Raw genomic sequence first — 23,722 nt, 5'->3', positions numbered from 1 at the left:
GGGAAAGACTGGGCCCAGAAGAGATCATTCAACTGTACTATGTATATATGAGGACTAAGTTCAGTCCCCAGTGCCAAGGAACCAAGCACACCCATCCAAAAAGATTTGTGTCTACCTATGTTCCTAGCAGCACAATTTGTAATAGCCAAAATCTGGAAGCAACCTAGGTGTCCAGCAACAGAAGAGTGGTTAAGAAAGTCGTGGTCTATATACACAATGCAATACTACTCACCTAGTGTTATGCATGTACAACCTATTGTATTTGTTGTCGACTGTAAGACATTAATCACCCAATAAAGGAAAAAATGGTAATTTAATTTTCTTCACTTCATCTTGGAGCATGAAGGAATCATGTAAAATGAGATAATTCAGAAAGAGAAGGATGAATATGGGATGATCTCACTCACAGACAGAGGTTGAAGAACAAGAAAGAAAGGGAAACACAAAACAGAACTTGGACTGGGTTTGCTGTATTGCACCAAAGTCAAAGACTCTGGGGTTGGGGGGAAGGCTTCCTGGAACATAATGGCAGAGGAGGACCTAGAGGGGGCTGAATTGTTATGTGGAAAACTGAGAAATGTTACACATGTACAAATGACTATATTTTACTGTTGACTGTAAACCATTAATCCCCCCAATAAAGAGGAAATAAAAAAAGCCCTGTAGTATGGCAGAAGAGAAAAAAAAAAACAGGACAATTCACAACTTATTTTTTACAGAGGATGTTAAATGTCAACTCTTTCCCTCAATTATTGAGGGAAAAATGTTTTCTTTTATATTTATTTTATTTATTTATTCCCTTTTGTTGCCCTTGTTGTTTTATTGTTGTAGTTATTATTGTTGTTGTCGTTGTTGTATAGGACAGAGAGAAATGGAGAGAGGAGGGGAAGACAGAGAGGAGGAAAGACAGACACCTGCAGACCTGCTTCACCGCCTGTGAAGCGACTCCCCTGCAGGTGGGGAGCCAGGGTTCGAACCAGGATCCTTATGTCGGTCCTTGTGCTTTGCGCCACCCGCGCTTAACCTGCTGCACTACAGCCCGACTCCCGGGAAAAATGTTTTTAAATTTATTAGTGGGAGGTGTTATTGGAAGCTCTGAAGGTGATGCCATATCAAAATTCTTTCATGAAAAACATACCACTGTGAGAGTAATCAAAATAACATTCTTTCCGGAAGCTATTTTCAGTTTTGATATTATACCAAACAATTTAATAATTGGTCCTATAAAAGAAAGTATCAGAGCTAACCCCAAGGCAAAAGTATATGAAAACCTGCTGGCTTCAATATAGATTAAATCAACCTATATGAAAACAGCTGATATACAAATAGATATAGTTTATTTAATAATGAGAAAGAGAGAAAGAGGAACAGAGTATCACTCTGGGGGATGAACACAGGGTCTCATGCTTTAGAGTTCAATGCTTTACCCACTGTGCTACCTCCTGGGACACAATAATCTTATTTTTCAAGTATGTATTTATGGGGCCGAATGACGGTGTACATGGTTAGTGTACATGTTACAATGCACAAGAACCTGGTTTCAAGCCCCCAGCCCTCACCTGCAGGGGGAAAGCTTTGCGAGTGCTAAAACAGTGTTGCAGGTATCTCTTCCTCTCTATCACCCCTTCCTTCTCGATTTCTAGCTGTCTATATCCAGTAAATAAAGAAAATACTATATATATATGAGCGAGAGAAAGAACCACAGCATCACTCTGGCACATGTGATGGCAGGGATTGAACACTTAATCCACTGCACCAACTCCTGGGTCATTAAAACCATATCTGATCCATAAAAACATGGCCGTTTCATGTGGCCCATCCTAATACTGTGATACAAGTGTATATACAATGAAATTTTAGGTTCTAAAAGTCTGCACTAGTCACTTGTAACCTTTCCAATGAATTTAGTATAATAGATCGTTTTAGACATAATTAAGTGATAATGAACAGAAGATCACAAATATTCACAGATAAACTTCTATCACATAAAAACTTAACTTCTCGTGGTCCGGGTGGTGGCGCAGTGGATAAAGAATCAGGACTCTCAAGCATGAGGTCCTGAGTTCAATCCCTGGCAGAACACATACCAGGGTGGTGCCTGGTTCATTCTCTCTCCTCCTATGTTTTTCATTAATAAATATATAGAATCTTTAAAATATATATGTGTGTTAAAAAAAAAAAAAACTTGACTTCTCAAATACTTACCTTGTTGTGAATAAATAGTCTGAGTGCTTTCTTTGGGTAATCCAGTGTCAAAAGTAAGTCCAAAAATCGAGGTAGGAAGGGGGTTGGTTGCTCAATGAAAACAGCTATTGTGACATTTGGAAGGACCTTTGTTTATGGGAAAGAAATAAACAAACAGGACAAATTAACAGTAGTGTGGCATTACTTTAAATTCTCTTCAAGTCTTAATCAGCGTAACATCAACTAGACTAGCACAGCAATTCAATGAGACTTGTTGATTTTTTTTTAATTTTGAAAATCATATATATATACATATATATATAATATCAACAAGACCATAGGATGAGAGGGGTACAATTCCTCACAATTCCCACCACCAGAGTTCCATATCCCATCTCCTCCATTGGAAGCTAATTTTAATAGGCCTATGGCAGTCCCTAACACTTGATACTGTTGTAGATTCCATCAAAATAATTTTTCTCACATTTTGGCATTATAGTTTGGGTTTGAGAGGAAGTTCTCTCTCATACGGATTATATGAATGTGATAAAGGATGATGCCTACTTTGCTATTCAATGCTTTATGATAGTGTTTATAAAGACACTTCCTTTAGATCAAAGGTATTTTGACAGTTTCATCTAAGAAAACAGAATAATTGTGTCTCCAGTTTTGGTTCCTGACTTGGAATCTCAGTGCCTAATTTGTAGCACAATTAAAACAATCACTGGAGACTTTATTGCTGTTTTTCCACACCTCTTTTAATCTGATTTTACTGATAGCATTTTGTTTCACTATTATATAGAGGGAAAAATATCTTCTTTCATTAATACACTTTCCCTTGTCTCTATTTTTATATATTTTCTTAACTTTTCATTGGGTATGTTTTTAGAGACAATTTGTCTGTATTCACTAAATGCTAACTTTTAAAATACCGACTGTATTTGTCAGTCTGTGTTACTGACATTTAGCAAAAAAAAAAAAAAAAAGTGAAATATCCTGATTTGAAGAATTTACAAATGTCTAGAAGACAGAAACATAACTAAGCTACCTTGTCATTCTTTAATTACCTGGGCCATGTGAAAGAGTTCTCTATGATTTTTTTTTTTTAAATAAAAAAGAAGCATTGACAAAACCATAGGATAACAGGGGTACAAGGGCACACAATTCCCACCATCAGAACTCCATTTCCCATCCCATCCCCTGATAGTTTTCCTATTCTTTATCCCTCTGGGAGTATGGACCCAGGGTCACCATGGGGTGCAGAAAGTAGAAGGTCTGCCTTCTGTAATTGCTTCCCCGCTGAACATGGGCATTGACAGGTCGATTCATACTCCCAGCCTGTCTCTCTCACTAGTGGGGCAGGGTTCTGGGGAAGCGGGGCTCCAGGACACATTGGTGTTCTATGATGTCTTTTAAAAAGTATGTCCTAAAGTATCAATTTGAGGATTATAGATGGTTAAAGTATCATTATTGTTAAGTTCCAAAGAGACCTCTACCCCCATTTTTTTCACACACAAGGACTCACATGTGCCTGTTAATTGGATTATGCAAAATTTGTTTGCACTAAAGCACACCTGTTACACTGCTGTATTTCTTTATCGCTCCATTTATATATCCAAATATCTATTATAAAGTGAAAAACACAAATATGGACAATGGAAGATAAAATATCTACCTTCTGGATAAGAGGAAATAAGTAGAGAAAAGATCAAAATATCAAGCACAAATAATGTATTTCATATAAATGTCATAATAACTTTATAAGTTACTTACTTTTCAACTTTACATATGGGGAGTGTGGGATTTAGAGGAATCAAGCCAATTAGACCATACAGTTAGTACATATTACATATTGGGCTTACACATGCTAGGCTTTCATAATCTAGGTTCATTTTTTTTAACTTTTTAATTTTTTTTTTCCTCCAGGGTTATAGCTGGGCTTGGTGCCTGCACCATGAATCCACCGTTCCTGAAGGCCATTTTTTCCCCCTTTTGTTGCCCTTGTTGCTGTAGCCTCGTTGTGGTTATTATTATTACCATTGTTGATGTTATTCGTTGTTGGATAGGACAGACAGAAATGGAGAGAGGAGGGGAAGACAGAGAGGGGGAGAAAGATAGACACCTGCAGACCTTCTTCACTGCCTGTGAAGCGACTCCCCTGCAGGTGGGGAGCCAGGGGCTCGAATCGGGATCCTTAGGCCAGTCCTTGCACTTTGCGCCACGTGCGATTAACCCACTGCGCCACTGCCCGACCCCCCTCTAGGTTCATTTTTATATACTAATGATAACACAATTAAAATTCATTGCAGATTTAGTACTTCCTATATAAATATAATTTACAATATAAAGTAAATTATATATAAAAAAACTCTAACTTTTCTACCAGCCCTCATGATAGTCACTATTGTCTATACTTGTAAACTTGACTATGACCCACATTTAAGAATATAGTAAGCAGATGTCAAACTCCCTATGTAATTATTTTATCTTTTGTATATAATAACTACATATATAAACATGTAAGAAATTTCTTTTCCATAAAAAACTAGCTTTCTAGTTATTCAATTGTCTATAAAACCAAACAGGTTAAGAATGATGCTAAGATCACATGATTTTTTACTCCCTTATGCAAAAAAGTAACATCTTTTAAATATAACTATTCTTATCTTTGCACTAGAAAGTTTGTGTAAATAGAAACCAAACAGATAAAAAGTATGAACTTTCCCTCCAAAAGACAGCTCTACATTCTGCTAAAGAGATCAGGATAAATTTTTAACATCTTCATAATGTAATTTCATTCAGGAATAGGCTGGCATTCTTTCCAAAGAGGAAACATTTAGTTTGTTATTTGAGAGACTGGCCAAAAAGTCTTATTTTCAAATAAAACAGAGCTCTATTCACAAGCTCCCAAATATGCATAAGTCACTGCTTTCAGACAACTATGAGTACAAAAATAAACTCTGGGGCATTAGTGTCTCACATTGAGAGGATTCTCTATTTGCATGGGTCTTACATGTGTAGCATGCTGCAGACACTCAATAAATCTATAGTGGGTCAGGGAAAGGAAAAAAAAAAATCATATATACAACCCAGCTGTCCATATACACAATAGTATGCCTTCTGACTACATTATCACAGATAGTCAGTTACACTTATAATTACAGTAGGTAGGTCAATTAATCCAATCCTTAAATCTTACTTCTAATACTTAAAAAAAAAGTCAAATGCACATAAAATACTTGATATATCTATCTCAGCTTTCTCAGTTGAAAAACTTTCAAAAACAAAACTACCGAAAAATTCTGTGAAGCCCAGAAAATTACAACTTGGCTGTCAGAAAAGTCTTAACGCATTTTTGCAAAGAAAGAAAAAAATATGTTTTTTGACAACCCAATATATGTAAAATATCAAAACAGACATTATATATATAATCATATATTTTAATAATTACATCTGCAAATGAAAACAGAAAAATAAGTCAATACAAATACTGAAGCATCATATGCGGAATATAGAGAAATGAAACACATGAACTTGCAAAAACAAACAAAAAAGTCAAACTGTCCCTTAAGACTTTGTGAGAGTTATAATGTGTTATTGGAGCAGCAAGAAAGATAGGGAGCACAAACTCTGGTGGTGGGCGCAGTGTGAAATTATAGTCCTGTTATCTTACAATCTTGTAAATCACTAAAAAAAAATTCTGTTAAAAAATAATGTTTCTAGTGTTTTAATCAAACACCCAATCACAACAAGCTATTCAATGTTAATAATTACCTGCTTTGACTTTCAGACAAAGTTCAGAAATATATAAATCCAGCAATTTTCATTCTATTTTAGATTTATAAATCCATGATCATACTATCAAACCTAAATAATAATGTGCCCTTCTCTCTCTCTCTTTTTTGTACATCACTGTATTTCTTGAAAATATATATTTTTTCTAACTATATTTCACAGTCAATTCCACTTACATCTACTGCAGATAAGTCAATTGTATCCAGATCACAAAGAGTACAGCCATTTTCCTGTGTCCAAGCATTAGGTACATAGTTTCCAAAATAATTCAGTAGAACCTAGTAAATAAAGGAAAATTATATTAATAAAAGTAAGCTTCCCCCCAGCAATTCCATTACCATCTACGTTCAAAGTATAGTTTCTGTTTAGGTATATCACCCAGTAACTCTACCAGTATTTCTTACTTTGAGGTACACATTTAATAAAGTTCTTTCCAGACCAAAAGAGTACCCAATGTGGTTAAACCATAAGGGCTATTTTACTTCATCATATAAAAGAATACTCTTAGAGAAATAATTGAAAAACCAATGAAAGCTAGTTTTAGTGGGGCTAATGAAACTTGTTAGCCAAAACAATGAAAGTAAGAGCAGTCACATGAATAATGGTTTATTAATAAGATGAATGACTAAAGACACAGAGCAGCCTCCTAACAGCAAATGGGCAGTGGGATCTCGACCAGCCATTACCACAAAAAATAAACTGTCTAAACTTTATCCCCCGAAAGCATGGAACATTCCCAGGAAACTATGCTACATACCACAAACAAGGATAGTGGGCAATTCAAGGGCACAACTGACTTCAGAGCAAGAAAGTTCGTAGAAGGAAATTCATGGAGAAAAGAGTCCAGATTACAGCCATCCCACTAAGTGCCATAAATCCTATCAACAATATACTACCATATTACTTCTTATATATCCCTTTCAGATCTCTCAAATAAACTCACTCATAACTTATATGCTCTTCTTTTTTTTTTTTTTTTTTCTCCAGGGTTATTGCTGGGCTCGGTGCCTGCACCATGAATCCACCGCTCCTGGAGGCCATTTTTCCCCCTTTTTGTTGCCCTAGTTGTTGCAGCCTCGTTGCGGTTATTATTGCCATTGTTGACGTTTATATGCTCTTCTTAAGCAGCTATCTGGATTCATTTTATCTTTAAATTGTAAGTTTGTGTATGCTCTGAGTGGACAAGGTGAGACTATATAGATAAAAGAGAGAAAAAGTGAATACTCAAATATATCTTGATTATCCCTAGAGTATGAACACCTAAGAGGAAATTTGGCCGATTTAACTTTCAAAATTTAATATATTCTATAGAAATTTAAATACCTATAGTAATATGGTATTTTTAAATATTAAAAAAATCCTCTTTACAAACTATATTTACTTCACCTAAGGATAGTGAAGATGTAGCAAACTATGTTTGATTATGATTTATATTACTACTATTAAAAGGGAAGACCTATAATTCTTATTGTGGCTATAAAAATCATTAGTTTTTTACTGAATAAGAAAGAATAAACATATTAAATGTGATGGCCCAAATATACACAAGTACCAAGTGGTAACTTTCTAACTTCCCCAGATGCTTGAAGAGCTCTAATGGTATAAAGTAGATGAGATCATTAGTTCAGTACTATTAGGCTAGAATCCTCCCGAATATTGAGGATCCCAAATATTTCTATTGTACTGAAACTGAAACAAATGCTCCTGAAACAAGTATGGAATTAACAATGAGAAAATCTTTGTGTCACACAGATACTGTAAACATAGTTACAGTGAATCTATACAGCACAATTATAAGGCACAAGCAAGGAACCATACAAAATTATATGATAATTTAGGAAACAAATTGTGGAATTGATAGGAATATGGCGTTATGTCATTCACTAACATTTGAAGAGTCAATGTGGGAACTTTACCACTGTATCTTATAATTAAAAAGATTTAGTGTTGTCAGATTACAAATGCAAGCAGTAACAAATTGAAATTATGGTTGTGGAGGGAAGAAACAAAGATGCTTGCAAAAATGGGTCTTTTATTAAATCTTATTTTGAATACAGACTTTTAAAAATCCATAGGAAATGCAAGTTTGTTTACAGATCCTGGGGGAGAACATTTTGAAGGGAAAAAGATATTCCCCAAATAACTTGTCTAAAAATTTCCATCTAACCATAAAAACTGAAACTTTCCTCATTTCATAAATCTCATAAATGTTGTTTATTTCATGACTTACTGACCAATTTATTAGAATCTTAATGGTGGTTGTGAAACTGATCAGGATTTTTAAAAATGGTCGAACATATAAAGGCATTTTTTAAGTTTCAGAATGAAAATTTCCTTTTGTAAGTGTTCTACTCCCTACTTTTAAATCTGTTTTATTTGCATAGATACCTATGTTCTGAAAACACTGCTTTTGAATGGAAAGCTCAGTTTTGTACATCTTACCACACAGGCAGAGGGTGTCCACCACCCCAATTTACATCTGTTTTCTTCATTAAAAACTACAGACATTTACTCTGGCAGCTTTGAAAAGTACAGCAAACTGTTTATATAGTTAAGTAGTTCCCAGCTACTAGGTAATAGTATTTTCTTGGTCTCTGTTTCCCAATATCAAAATGTTTCCAAGTATGATGGCATTTCACTGGCAAAGAAACTTTCCCAACCAAATTGTCCTCTTTTTTCTTTTTCTCTCTTTCTTTCCTTCCTTCCTTTCTTTTTTCTTAATCATCCAATGATTCAAAATCAAGCATTATGGGAACTATACACAAAAATCATGGTCCTTATTTTTATTGTAAATAAAATTAGCTTCAGAAATAGTTTGTTTTCATGTGCAAACTCAGAGATCTAGACCTCTGTTTAAAACACAAGCAAACAGAGATATTCCATACTCCTAGACAGGAAGAATTCATCTTACTACAGTAACATTCTAGATTCAATGTTTATCAAGACTCCAATGGCATGTTACATGGAAACTGAACAGTACTAAAATATCTTTGTGACCATAAAAGACCTCAAACTGAAAAAATACCACTAGGAAAAAAAAAAAAAAAGAATATGTACTCCCAAACTTCAAACTATATTATGAAGTTACAATAACTAAGACAGTACAGTGTGGTGGGGCCAGGTGATAGTTCAGCGGTACATGGCATGCTACCATGTGTGAGGACTCAGGTTCAAGTCCCTGGCCACAACCTGGGAGAGAAAGCTTTATGAGTAGTGAAGCTGTGTTGGATGTGGCTCTCCTCTCCCTCTCTCCTCTCCTTCCTTCCCCTCCCTCCTTCTTCTTCTCCTTCTTCTCCTCCTCCTTCTTCTTCTTTTCTCTCTCTCTCTCTCTCTACCAAAGAAAAAAAAAAAGTATGGTATTGGGGAAAAAAGCTGACACATGATGTAATGGAAGAAGTTCTAGATATTGCAAATGCACAAAGGAGATCCAAAGAGTAAGACTAAACTGATAGCTGAAAAAATTAATAGAACTTACCACAGCAGGGTACAATGAGTGGCAACTAGGGTCAGAGAAATCTAGAATGAGTTAAGCAAATGTACAAAGGACTTACAGATAGGGAAAACATGAATTTTTCCAGAGTTGAAGGTAGATAATTCAGTTTGGCAGGAACTAAGGGATAGAATGAGTGAACATGAAAAATATGTATGTGGGGTAAGGTCAGGAGAAGTGATTAGGGTTAACAGACTAGGAACCATAAAAATAGGAATACTATTTTAGAAGAGAGTTAAAAGACCAGTTGTGAATCTGAAACTTCACAGAAAAGTCCTTGGAGAGATACTGATGTTTCCACTTCAGAATGTTCCTAGTTCCAGGCTACTGGTAGGTAACTGTTACTTGTTAAGGTTGTTGGTGATCTAAAGCAAAGAACTTGCTGTAGGCACTAGCAAAAAAAAAGCAGATAAAAACAAACTGCATAGGAGTTAGAAAAGACAGTTCTTGGATTAGGAGTAACAGGTCTTAAAGAAGCAAAACAAAGTGCAGGTTGTGATTAATCAACTAGATAGAAGTCAGGAGACAAGAGTTGAATGGGATGAGATCTTGGATTTTACATAACAAACAAATGCTTACCAATTAGGTAATCAAACCTGGAGTTCAAGAAAGATACAGGAGCTACAACAAGAATTTGAAAATCACCAGCAGTAGGAAAAAGTCTTTGAACGCATCATTCTTTATAGCATCATTCTTTATAGAGTAATATTCCATTGAGTATAGATACAACAACTCTCCTAGCCACTTATCTGTTGTTGAGCATCTAGGTCGCTTACAGGTTTGGGCTATTACAAATTGTGCTGCTACTGCCTTCACCTCATCTCGGATGGAGCTTGAAGGAGTCACCACCATTAAGTCAGATAATCCAGAAAGAGTGCTGAATAGGGGATGATCTTGCTCATGGACAGAAGTTGAGATATAAAAACAGAAAGGAGGGATACAAAGTAGAACTTTGCAGGGGCAGGCAGTGGCGTACCTGGTTAAGCACACCAGTAGAACTTAGAACAGGTTTGGTATAGGCAAAGCAACGGACTCTGTGAGGAGGGGAAGGCTTTCAGATCCTGGTGCATGATGGTGGAGGAAGACCTCGCCAGGGAGTGTTTTGCAGAAAACAGAGAAATTTCAGACATCTACCAAACTGGTATTTACTGTAAACTATTAGTCCCCCTAGTTTAAAAAAAAAAAAAAGTTATGGTTATGGAATGAAGCCACTTACCCAAGAATACAGAAGTAAAACCTGTGAGCCATTTAACAAATAAAATTATACTGAATCACTCCTGGTCCTAAACATTGATCTACATGTATTAAATTTTAAAAAAGATTGCTACCTATAAATATATATATGGTTGAAAATGAAGAAAGGCCAGAAAATTAATAGGCAAAAAAGATCTTTGTGGAAGCAAAGAGAAAGAGTACTCAAAGTAAATAGAAATGGGGACTACCTTGACAAATGTTATCTTTGAGTGAAACTGAATGTCTACTACTCAAAGAGACCATGACCAAAAGACCTAGTCAGGTGCATTTCCTGATGAGGGTAGGGAAAGGGCAACAGTGGTAGCCAGGAGTTGTTTGTGACTTGAAGTTTGGCCATCAAGGGAATAAGAGAAGATAGGCAGGCTGAAAAGCACTATGGATTAAGGAGGATGTTTTAGTTTTTCTAGCTTTGTTTTGTTTACAGGATGGAAAAGACTTGAAGGTCTTTAAAATGCTTAGGAGGAGAGAACTGAGCTGGGAAGATTGATAAAAATTAGAGGCAGACTGCTTTGTAGGAAGGATAGAGTAGAGTAGGGTAGGGTAGGGTAGGGTAGGGTAGGGTAGGGTAGGGTAGGGTAGGGTAGAGTAGAGTAGAGTAGAGTAGAGTAGAGTAGAGTAGAGTAGAGTAGAGTAGAGTAGAGTAGAGTAGAGTAGAGTAGAGTAGAATAGAGTAGAGTAGAGTATGGAGAGTAGAGTACATAAGCAAAATGGAAGATTAATCTCTGTTGGGCTAGTAATCTAGAAAATAATGACTTGGGTGAAAAGATTACCCTTTTAAAAAATATTCTACCTATTTTAATGAGAGAAATAGATGATATAAGATAAGAGAGAGTTCAGAGCACTGCTCAGTTCTGGGTTATGGTGGTGCTGAGGATTGAACTTGGGGCCTCTGAGACTAAAGTATGAAAGTCTTTTTGCATGAATATTATCCTTTCTCCCCACCTGGAGAAATGATCCTTTAATGACCACAACAATTCCTGTGCAGAAAGAATAACCTGTATGAGACATTAGAGAAACATATCTCACTTTCTAGAGGTAGCTAGCATCACATGCTACAGTAAATGTGTTACCAATAGAAAGAAAGGGTATCAACCACTATTCAGAGGAGAAATTATAAGTCTGTTTAATCTGAATGAAACCAGATAATATATTATGGCAAAGATTAAACCACAGAATTGCTGGCAACAAAATAAAGCCATGTAAAGGCATGGGGGGCGAGAGTGAGTAAAGGGAAATAGAGGAATAGAAAAGGGAGGAAAAGAGGGGAAAGGGAGCAGAAAGATAGGAAGGGGAGGGGAGGAAACGTAAGAAATCACACACACACACACACACACACACACACACACACACACACACATTTCTTCAAGCTTACTATAAAAAAATAAAGAAGTGAAGAAAGGTCACCATGACTCACCTTGGTGGGTCCATTTCCATTAATTGTCACTGGTAATGTTTCGTAAAATACATTCTTAGCTCTGGCTTTGCCATTTTCAAATTTTAAGACAACTTCATCTGGGTTAAAAGAAAAGGGGGGGGGCAGGTTTTAAGAATTTAAAGTTTGCATCCACACAAATGAATAGGACATTAATAAAAACAACACTTCTAGAACTGAGGAGCAGAAAGACCTCTAAGTAAGTTCTACAAAATGGGAGCCCTACCTGCCTTTCCAAGTTATTATGAAGACACTAACAAATAAAGATATGATGAATGGAATCCTGCCAGGTATAATCAAGTGATGACCAACAATAAGATACACTGCAAACTGCAGAAACACACAAATCAGATAGGAGCAGAAGCAGTGTGCTTGTGCGCCCAAATTTCTCTCCTCACATTTCCTGACCACTCTAAACTAAATGCTTTGTAGTCTGAGAACCTTATTTCTGACTTACTCAATTACAATGGTATTTTAATTTTCTAAGTACAACAGTATTATGAATTAACATGTTTTATTTATTTATTTTAATGTGAGAGACAGGGAGAAAATACAAAAACGCGATAGCCGAGTACTGCTAAGCTCTGGCTTAAGGTACTGGAGAATGAACTTTGGACTTCAGAGCCTTAGGCATGAAAGTCTTTTGCATAACCATTATGCTGTTGTCTCAGCTGATATATTTTATTTTAATGCATCAAATAATTAGTGTATCAATGCACTTTGTCATATCTATGTAGAACAAACACACATATACAAACAATTGCACACAGTAAACAAGATATGGGTCCAGGAGCAGCTAATTTCCAAGTAGGTCAAAATACTGGAATATTCATGGGTAACTCACAACACAAAGACTTAAAACTGTGATAATGAGGCATAAGTAATTTATAAATATATTCACAGTCTTTAGATGGTTGTGACTAAATTCTAACTAAGTTTACATTTTTAGTGCTAATGATAAGGAATGATTTTAACTGAATTGTATAAATTATATCAAGCTAAGAATAAATTCAATATTTTTTATACAATGGAACATTTTCACAGAAAATCTTAGTTATAACACCAAGATGGGGCCAATAAAGGAAAAGTTGAAAATACAGGTGTTCATTGGAATCCCCTATTTAGGAAGCATACCGACAGCTCCATTCAAGGTCTGGAAAATTTTGCATTTGTGATCCAAAGTGATGTTAATAGCCTCCTAAAAGTTAAAAGAGAAAGTGCATTGAAAATAACAACAATAACAGCAAATAACACTGTCATATTCATATATGTCATGTTGGGAGGGATATTTCAAGATCCTATATGTAAATTATCCATGCACTATTCTTCAGAATCTTCAGAAAGAAGAATATAATCTACAATTGACTCCATATAAGAATAAAAGATATGGTACACAGTCACACTATTCTCCATACTTTTCTATTTCTTCACCATATGACTATTCTCACCATGTATTTATAGCAGAAGTACAATGAATTACTTCCAACCTGGACTCGTAATTGCCAGTTCAAGGTACTTAAACATGTTATTTCCCCTGGCATGGGGACCAGTAAGGTTTGAGATGGCTATTTGATCAGCCAATTTCTCTGTATAAAGACAATAAACTGAAACCTCCTGCTGGCCTACAATGGACAAGTAGCAGAAGAAATTAACCTTTGTTCTGGTAACTGTGGGGAATATTAACACAGCAGAACATGCCAGTCTGGCTGCTGCACTAGGTCTGCAGGTTTGTAAATAAACAACTTAAAGACTATACTTTCAGAGATCATTTCTATAGTTTGTAAATAAACAACTTAATCAAAAATATTAATCTGCTTTATACACAACATGATTCTCAATACACTAGATTTTTTTGACTACTTATTACTTTATATATATTATTGTTTTTAATGTTTTTATTATTGGATAGAGACAGGCAAAAATTGAGAGGGCAGATGGGGTAGAGAGTGGGAAAGAGACAGACACCTGCAGCCCTACTTCACCATCAATAAAGTTTTCCCCCTGGAAGTAGGGATAGGTTTATCTGTTACAATAATATTCCTAATATTATCTTCCTATGTTATGTGGACTGAACATTTATGTGCTCTCAAAATTCATGTCAAAGCCCAGGCTCCCGTTGTGAATGAATCTGGAAATGGAACCTTGAGAAGTAACTGGATTTAAATAGAGGCCATGAGAGTTGGGACCCTGCTGATGGGATCAGTGTCCTTATAACCAGAAATTCCAAAGAATTCTCTGTACCCCATGTCACCATGTGAAGATACAGCAAGGTGGTTGCTACCTATAAACCTTTAAGAGAATGTTCACTAGAATTACACAAGTATCAACAACTGTATTTACTGTAAACCATTAATCCCTCATAATAAAAATGCAGGGGGAAATAAAAGTCAACAGATGCTTTTAAAGTAAAGCTCTGGAGAACAAGTTGGTACACTGATGTTACCAGCACTAGTTCTGTGTGGGTTTTTGTTTTTTTCTGACATATAATAAACTGAGATATAAAAGCATACTTGGAGAATGAAAAAGGAAAAAAAGAAACTAACCATAGGTATGCTGGTCTTAGAAGTCCAGCCTCTAGAACCATATGAAACAAGTTTATATAGTTTAATTCACCTAGTCTATGGGATGCAGTTATGTCTGACCAAGTAGATAAAGACACAGAGTAGTCAGAAAAAACTCTTATGCTTAGAAAGAAACCAAACCTCAGTGAGATTTACAGAAGGAAAAGTATTGCACGCCCAGCAGTGAGATTTCAGAGGAAGCAGAGGCAGCTAAGAGAGCACTTTTCCTTTCCCCACTGAGTTACACCAAGAGAAGATAAGCATGGTACTGTGTGTGCTAGCACTCAGGACAAGAATAGGTTTTACCTCCCAGATGAAATAACATCCTCATGCTTGCCATGCCAGGCACAAAAGAGGAGAGAAAAAAAGACAAGAGATAAAGAAAAACAAACATTTAAGAATAAGGTTTAACTATAGTCAACAATATTTATACACCTTTCCCATATTTGAGAGCTACTCTCTCCCCTAATCCAGCTTCCTAGCCCTTTTCCAGCCATGACATCATCTCCCCAGACAATAACTTGGGTCCACTTGTATATAAGATGTCAGGCTCAGGAAAAAAAAAAATTAGTATAGTCACGAGCCCTTTGGAATATAACTAAAATAAGCCTACTAGCTATTTACAAAATGGAGACCCCCCCCCCCTCAACTCTTCATCTGCATTATTCCAACTTTTAGGTTCATGATTAGTCAACAATTTGTTTGGCTTTATATGTTAAATCTCTTTTATGCCACCAGGTTCCAGATGCTACCATGATGCCAACCAGACTACCCTGGGCACACAACCCCACCAATGTGTCCTAGAGCCCCGTTGCCCCAGAGCCCCGCCCCACTAGGGAGAGAGAGAGACAGGCTGGGTATGGACTGACCTGCATATGCCCATGTTCAGCGGGGAAGCAATTACAAAAGCCAGACCTTCCACCTTCTGCACCCCATAATGACCCTGGGTCCATCCTCCCAGAGAGATAAAGAATAGGAAAACTATCAAGGGAAGGGATGGGATATGGAGTTCTGGTGGTGGGAATTGTGTGGAGTTGTACCCCTCTTATCCTATGGTTTTTGTCAGTGTTTCCTTTTTATAAATAAAAAAATTAAAAAAAGAATAAGGTTTAGCAAATATTCAGTGTCTAGTGAAAACATTTGGGTTACTTATGGATATTTATCCCAGAAACAAAAAAGCTATAGCCGCAAACTCACTATGAAGTACACGTGTTAAAAAATGGCATTTCCTAAGAGACAGTTCCCACAAACACACAATTCAGTAAATTCAGATTCATAGCTGTTACATTTAATTAATTTATGAAATATGAGTATATAAAGCAAATATACTTTAAATATCCTCAAATTACATAAAATTCAGTGTGGCTTCAAATACGGAATAAATTTTCCTTTGGATATTATGTATGGTCACATAAATAAGTTCTGGCAAAAGGACAAGATAAGGATATATTTTGTGAGTCTTCTAGAGAGACTACTTAAAAATACTTGACATGACTGAGATAGCCCCTTTTTATTATTTGTATAGATTAGCGGCCCAGAACATAGATACAGTGATTGAAATTCCATTAGCGATCTTGGTTAAGGAGGCTACACTAAAAAATGGAAGCTATTACATACCCTCTTCTGCGGATCAATATAGATTTTAGTGTAAAAGAGTTGATCATCATCATTATCCTGAAGATTCCACTGTTGAACTATCTGGTTGATATATGGGGCATACCCAATAAATCCTGCATTTGAACAGAGAAGAAGAACATAGTATTAATGATCAAAACTCATGCCTATGTTAATTCTGTGGTTCACACAGAATTGTAAAGTCAGTATGTCTGATTCTTGCATTGGAATGTTTCCATGTGCCATGCGGACAATGTGAGCTATCGAGTACTTTTGATTTAAACTACAAGAGGAAATTTTGCTACCAAGTACATAAGCATACTTACAATAACACATATTGCTTGAGTAAACACATCCCCAACATTAATTGACAGAAAAAGCAGGAATATTTTCCAAATTTTCTAAGAGGATACAGAATTACTGGGGGAAAAATGGATCCATAAGACAGAATAATTTTCCCTATGAAATCTCTTGAAATTCTTAAATGATTTTTTGGGGGGGTCCTTTGTAGAGGAGTCAGTTTCTAAAACAAGAATTATCTCTACTACAATTATTTTAAAATTTCAGAGATGCTAACACAGTCAAAGGAATGTTGTATTTGTCACTGACTTGAAAACATCTCAAAGGAATTTATATTGAGGACATTTCGGAAAAGTTTCTTTTACTTGAGCTAGTCATTACTGTGCCTGTTAAACCATTTTCTGGCTAGGTCCTGTTTGTCACAGTCTGGAGAAAGGAAGTCTAAAATTGGGTTGTTCCCCTTGGCTATGGAACATAAGCATTAAATTCGCCAAAAAATGGTTGTCTATAAAAGACAGAAAACAAGATCATTTTTCCTTGTCTTGAACTCCCTTTGAATTTCAGAAAAACAATCAAGATACTATGTTTCATGGACATGTAGTGCTTTTGATTTTACCACAATGAGTTGAAAGGAGACCTAGTATTTTAGCTTCAGCACTAAAAATTCCCAACAGGAAGAAAACGATAAGAGGAATAGGCCTTGTAATATTACTACAGGGTTGTTGGAAAAGTCATGATGCATTTTTCCATAGAAAATAAAAAACAAATATCCTTCTGTCTTATGGATCCATTTTTTTTCTCAGTAATTCTGTATCCCCTGAGAAAATTTGGAAAATATTATTTCTGCTTCTTCTGTCAATTAATTGGGGATGTGTTTACTCAAGCAATATGTGTTATTGTAAGCATGCTTATGCAATTGGTAGCAAAATTTACTCTTGCAATTTGTAATTAAATCAAAAGTACTCGATCGATCACATTGTCCTCATGGCAGCATTCCAGTGCAAGCATCAGACATACTGACTTTACAACTCTGTGTGACCCATAGAAAACTACTAATAATAATGATGATGAGTGACCTATAACATTTTAGGATAATTGACATGGCTGTTTATCAGATTATCTTCTCTATTGTTTTTGGTGCCTCTGGCATGAAAGTCATTCTGCATAGCCACTCTACAATGTAATGAGTCTCCTATTGTTTTTTTGTTTTGTTTTTTTTATAAAACCCAAATGCTCTAAAAATGGAAAGGAATTATATCTATGTTCACTATATGTGCTATATTTTATATAACATATATTTTTGTTAAATGAAAACTTTGCTAAATTAAAAATATTACTTTAAACCAATGAAGTTTCTAATATTGTAAAATTCCCCTCATAAGAAAATGTGTTTTCAGGGAGCCGGGTGCTGACACACCTGGTTGGGTGGATAGAGTACCATGCACAAAGACTCAGGTGTGAGCCCCTGTTCCCCACCTGCAGGAGGGACGCTTCATGAATGGTGAAGCAGGACTCTAGATATTGATCTTTCCATCTCCTCTATCTCTTCCACCCCACCCTTCTCAATTCTGCTCTGTCCTATCAAATAAAAATAGAAAGAAAAGGCAAGAAATGGCCAGAGTCATGAGCAGTAGATTTGCCATGCTGGCACTGAACCCCAGCTATACCCCTGGTGGCAGGAAAACAAGCAAACATGTTTGCTCCTATGATAGAAAACAGTTTTTAAATGAAATGATATACCTGCAAACAAAAAGTAAATTCCAAAATAGCTTTCAATATATCATACATGAAATCCTATAGATTTCTAATTAATGTATTTACATTTTTTGGCACTTCAATTATTTTGACTACAGGAAGCATATGGATGCTATTATTATTTATTTTCTATTATTTCTTATTTTTCTTATGTATATAAGCATATTTTTCTGGATTTGTTCGTGAAAGTAGTCACTTGTTAATTTTCTGCTCTTTTCACAGTACTATATATGTCTGAAATTTAGATCTGAGGTGGTTTATATCACTATATAGGTCAGTTTTTCTTTAATATGTACTTATTTATTCCCTTTTGTTGCCCTTGTTGCTTTGTTGTTGTTATTATTGTTGTTATTGATGTCATCATTGGATGGGACAGAGAAAAATGAAGAGAGGAGGGGAAGACAGAGAGGGGAAAGAAAGACAGACAACTGCAGACCTGCTTCATTGCTTGTGAAGCAACCCCCTGCAGGTGGGGAGCCAGGGGCATAAACTGGGATCCTTACGCCAGTCCTTGTGCTTTGTTTGCACCATGTGCGCTTAACCCGCTGCACTACCGCCCATCTCCCTATATAGGTCAATTTGCACATGGTATTTCACTATGAATGTTATATATATGAATAATCTTGTTCCAGAGCTTGATGGCTACATGGTTTCTAGTTTAAAAACTATCTTAGAAGGCAGATAATTAATTAGTTGTTATTGGGAATAAAGAGTTAGGAGTTGGAATCAACACCAGCCCATAATTCAAGAGCTTAGACAGAGATGGCAAGAGTGAGGAGGAGCCATCCTAGCTAATGGCCATGACCATGAATAAACTGGAAGCCAGAAAGATTACTAAGACAATGAGGATAGAGAGATTAATATGATAAACCCTCCAGTTCAGCCTTGAATACAGAAATATAATCTACAGGTGGCAGAGATAAGGAGAATCATTCCTGATATAGTGATCAATCGATTTCCAAACTGCTAAGTATACATATATTGAAATGAAGAAGAAAAGGTAAGCTGAGGGGCCAGGTGATGGCTCACCTGGTTGAGTGCACATGTCACAATGTGCAAGGACCTGGATTCAAGCCCCCAGTCCCCACCTGCAGTGGGAAAGCTTTGTGAGTGGTGAAGCAGGACTGCAGATGTCTCTCTGTCTTCTCCCTCTCTACCTTCCCCTACCCTCTCTATTTCTGGCTGTCACTATCCAATAAATAAGTAAAGATAATTTAAAAAATTTTTTAAAAAGAAAAAGCAAGCTGAAACTAGGTAATATAAACTGGGGATAGGGGCTGAGCAGTGACTCATGAGTTAAACGCACACAAACTAGGAACATAAAGTTTGACAAGTGCAAAATTTGAATGAGTGGACAGAGTTTCAAAATGCAACTATGGAAAGGAGTTGCTAAAATAAAAAACAGGTGAAAAGAGAAAGAATTGAGGCATATCTGAGAAAATAGTGGGTTGTCTGAAGTCATGATACATTTTTTCATAGGAAAACACAGTAAATATGTTATGACTTTTCCTGCAACCTAATAAATCACTGGCTAAGCACTTTGTGTCTGCACAAAGCCTAGAATCCAGACATGCTGGGAATCTAAGGAGCAACTATTTAAATTCAGCTGAATAAATTTAATTATATACACATAAACCACCCAAAAATCTGCTTTGCTGATATGAACTGCAAGGTCTACTCAACTGTTTCTCTAACATGGCCTCCATCATATTTGGTTCTATCATGTAGCTGTTCACCTTGACATTAATCTCCACATAGGATAAATATTTTAGAGTCACAGTAATGTCCAATGCCATTTTATTTGCTGAATAGAGAGAGAAAATGTGATTTATCATTCTTTTAATTCATGGTGCATAACTAATGCAGGAACTCTACACCCAGATACTTAATACTGAGTTTTCTTGACAAGTAATCTTAGGATATATTGGCATGACATGTTTTATAAATAGAAATCATATTTTATACTTACGTGTAATATATATTTAAAATATAACTTTATACAGATATCAGAGAGTTTGAAATACATAAAAATATGAAGGCTACAAATATATTGGCATTGTGAAAAGTTCTATGATAATAAACTGAGAATAAACTTTTCCAAAATAAAGAAACTTCACTAAACCCATTGTGCTACAGTCAGAAGATATTCAGTGAAACTATAATCAGAAGTCTAGGTCTATGTTGCTATTCCTTTAACAACTATTGAAAAAAATCACTTAAATTCAGGCAACATGGATTTCCTCAATTAAAAAACTGAAAATAGGGAGTCAGGTGGTAGCATAGCGGGTTAAGCACAGGTGGCGCGAAGCACAAGGACCTGTGCCATAAGGATACGGGTTCGAGCCCCTGGTTCCCCACCTGCAGGGGAGTCACTTCACAAGCGGTAAAGCAGGTCTGCAGGTGTCTATCTTTCGCTCCCTCTTTTTGTCTTCCCTTCCTCTCTCTATTTCTCTCGGTCCTATCCAACAGTGACGACATCAATAACAACAGTAATAATTACAACAATAAAACAAGAGCAAGAAAAAGGAATAAATATTTTTTTAAAAAAAAGTGAAAATAACATTTATACTTTGAGTTGTCGGGAATAAACAGATTATATACTATATCAACTATAAAATGTAACTGTAGATTTTAAACTGACTTATTTTTATAGTAATAATAAGATAATGTTATTTAAAACTTTGTATCTGGCAAATCAATGGGGTTTACAGTCAACAAAATGTAGACCCTTTTCCCATATTAGGGAGCTACTCTCTTCCCAGATCCAGCTTTATGGTCCTTTTTCCAGCATGACATCATCTCCCCAGACAATAACTAGGATCCACCTGCATATCAGATTTCAGGCTCAGACAAAAACAAACAAACAAACAAAAAAAAACAACAAAAACCTACTAGTATAGCTACAGGCCCTTTGGAATAGAACTAAAACAGGCCTACTAGCTATCTAAAGAACGGAGACCCCCCCCCTCCCTAACTCTTTATCTGCACTACTCCAGCCTTTAGGTTCATGATTAGTCAACAACTTGTTTGGCTTTATAGGTTAACTCTCTTTTCAGCCACCAGCTTCCAGATGCTAGCAGGATGCTGACCAGACTTCCCTGGACAGACAACCCCACCAATGTGTCCTGGAGCTCTGCTTCCTCTGAGGCCTTCCCCACTAGGGAAATAGAGAGACAGGCTGGGAGTATAGATCGACCTATCAACACCTATGTTCAGCGGGGAAGCAATTACAGAAGCCAGACCTTCCACCTTCTGTACCCCACAATGACCTTGGGTCCATACTCCCAGAGGGTTAAAGAATAGGAAAGCTGAGCTCCAGTGGTGCATTCGGTTAGCGCGCGGTACTTATACAGAACAGGAAAGCTACCAGAGGAGGGGATGGGGTACAGAGCTCTGGTGGTGGGAATTATGTGAAGTTGTACCCCTCTTAGCCTATGGTTTTGCCAGTGTTTCCTTTATATAAATAAATGATAAAAAAAAAAAAAAAGAGAGAGAGAGAGAAAACTTTGTATCTGGGCCAGGTGGTGGCCCACCTGGTTGAGCTCATGCATTGAATTGCACAAGGGCCTGGGTTCAAGTCCTTGGTCCCCACTGCAGGGGGAAAGCTTTGCAAGTGGTGAAGCAGTGTTGCAGGTGTCTCTCTGCCTCTCTCCTTCTCTATCACCCCCTTCTCTTTTGATTTCTGGCTGTTTCTCTCAAACAAAATAAATAAAATTTTAATTAAAAATTATGAAAATTAAATGCATTATGAAGATAGGCTGCTTCATCAATATTTATAACTGATTATGATATGCATAACTTTCCTGCCCATATCTTACCCACCTCCTGAATTTAGGTAGCGTTTCCCAATGTGTACAACAGGGTACTTGTCTGCTAATTTTTTATCTGGCCACAAAATTCCATCTGCTGCGAAGACCACTTTGTGGTTTGATTTTTGAAACTTCTTTAGAACTTCTTCTGGACCTCCAGCAAATATGACATCAAAGCTGTTTCAGGAAGGGAACAAAATGAATGTTTAAGATATACTCAGGACACAAATGAATGAATCAAGAAATAGTTTAAAATAAAAGTTAGAATTTAAAATCCATTTTTGTATATTCCAAGAGGCCCATGTCTTTATTAATTCTTGCTTGAGCCTGACAGCTAATACACAGGTGGGCTAAAAGTACCGTGTGGGGAGATGGTGTCAGAGTTGGGAATGAGACTAGAAAGCTAGATCAGAGAAGGGAGTAGCTTTCCAAAATGGGAAAAGTATATAAATACCATTAATTGTAAACTGCATGGACCTGATCTGGGGCTAACATTCAACACAGAAACCTGTGTAACCTCTGCATCCCTGTAGGTCTGAGTTCACATTCCATGGTCATAGCTAGGAGCATTCCAGGCTCATTATAGGACCAATCTTCCTCGAGTGGCAGAGTACGTTGACCCAGTCTTTCTTTGGAGAGTGGGGCAGTTCCTACCATTGTTGTTCCACATTAAGGGCAAGGTCCTGTAGAGCCCCACAGGAGCATCCACAATGTAGTTTCTGATGGAGATGACCAGTGATGGTGGACAGAGGTCTAGGTCCATCATATCTATGTGGGAACCCCAGGATTCCCTGAGTAGAGCCCTGGATGACTGAGAGAGCCATCACAGAAGTATGCCAGTCTCTTGCCCTTGTCCAGCTTTTGTAGTCCTTACTTTACTTAACAAGGGTTACAGTGATTGAGGGAAGTGAAACTGGAAGTAGGTGAAGGGCGGGGGTAAGATTAATACCAACTTTTTAACAAAGTACACCAAACAATTTTCCCTCAACTTAAATTATAGGCATTGCATGGAGTTACTAGTTATTATATCACATTGACAAATAAAACCACTATGACAGCTATTTTTACCACTAGTTTTTCTCAATAACCACTTATTTCAAATTAAATTCTAATTGTCTAAATGGTGGAAAAGTCTGTAACTTGTTACATAACATACACAGATAAAATCATTGGTATAAATTGCCGCTGAAATTGTCTAAATGCTTCAATTTAATGTGTACCTATCATCATTTCTGAAGAATTCGTATTTCACAAAATGTGTTCAACTAATAAATGCCATCGATATAAATGCATATTTGAATCATTGTTTAGATTGATAAAAAGAAAAGAGAAAGCGTACAGGGACTAGGCAGTGACTCATCTGGAAGAGCACACACTTCACCATGTGTGAGGACCTGGGCTCAAGCCACTGGTCCCCACCTTCAGGAGGGGTGGGGCAGTGCTGTAGGGGTCTCTTTCTTTTTCTCTCTCTGTAATTGTAATTGTTTGTCTCACCTTCTTTGAGAGAGAGAGAGAGAGAGAGAAATGG

At 36.6% G+C, this 23,722-nt stretch overlaps 1 protein-coding gene and 1 pseudogene across 3 annotated transcripts in view; one reads left to right on the top strand and one right to left on the bottom strand.

The window, feature by feature from the left end:
- PLOD2 (procollagen-lysine,2-oxoglutarate 5-dioxygenase 2) overlaps positions 1-23,722 on the bottom strand; it is a 95,846-nt gene that overhangs the window by 18,423 nt on the left and 53,701 nt on the right. For all 3 annotated transcript variants that reach the window (XM_016186005.2, XM_060197551.1, XM_007518072.3), the window contains exons 4-9: positions 22,208-22,371; positions 16,334-16,446; positions 13,290-13,353; positions 12,138-12,235; positions 6,156-6,257; positions 2,206-2,331 (exon numbers count right to left, since the gene is read on the bottom strand). In XM_016186005.2, coding sequence (XP_016041491.2) covers positions 2,206-2,331; positions 6,156-6,257; positions 12,138-12,235; positions 13,290-13,353; positions 16,334-16,446; positions 22,208-22,371 — 667 coding nt within the window. The remainder of the gene's footprint in view (positions 1-2,205; positions 2,332-6,155; positions 6,258-12,137; positions 12,236-13,289; positions 13,354-16,333; positions 16,447-22,207; positions 22,372-23,722) is intronic.
- LOC132540531 (small nucleolar RNA U3) lies at positions 13,902-13,970 on the top strand (annotated as a pseudogene).

This window comes from Erinaceus europaeus, chromosome 9 (assembly GCF_950295315.1).
Source record: "Erinaceus europaeus chromosome 9, mEriEur2.1, whole genome shotgun sequence".
Classification (NCBI taxonomy): domain Eukaryota; kingdom Metazoa; phylum Chordata; class Mammalia; order Eulipotyphla; family Erinaceidae; genus Erinaceus; species Erinaceus europaeus.
Note: the sequence above shows the minus strand (reverse complement) of the source record. Positions and strands in the feature narration are given on the sequence as shown.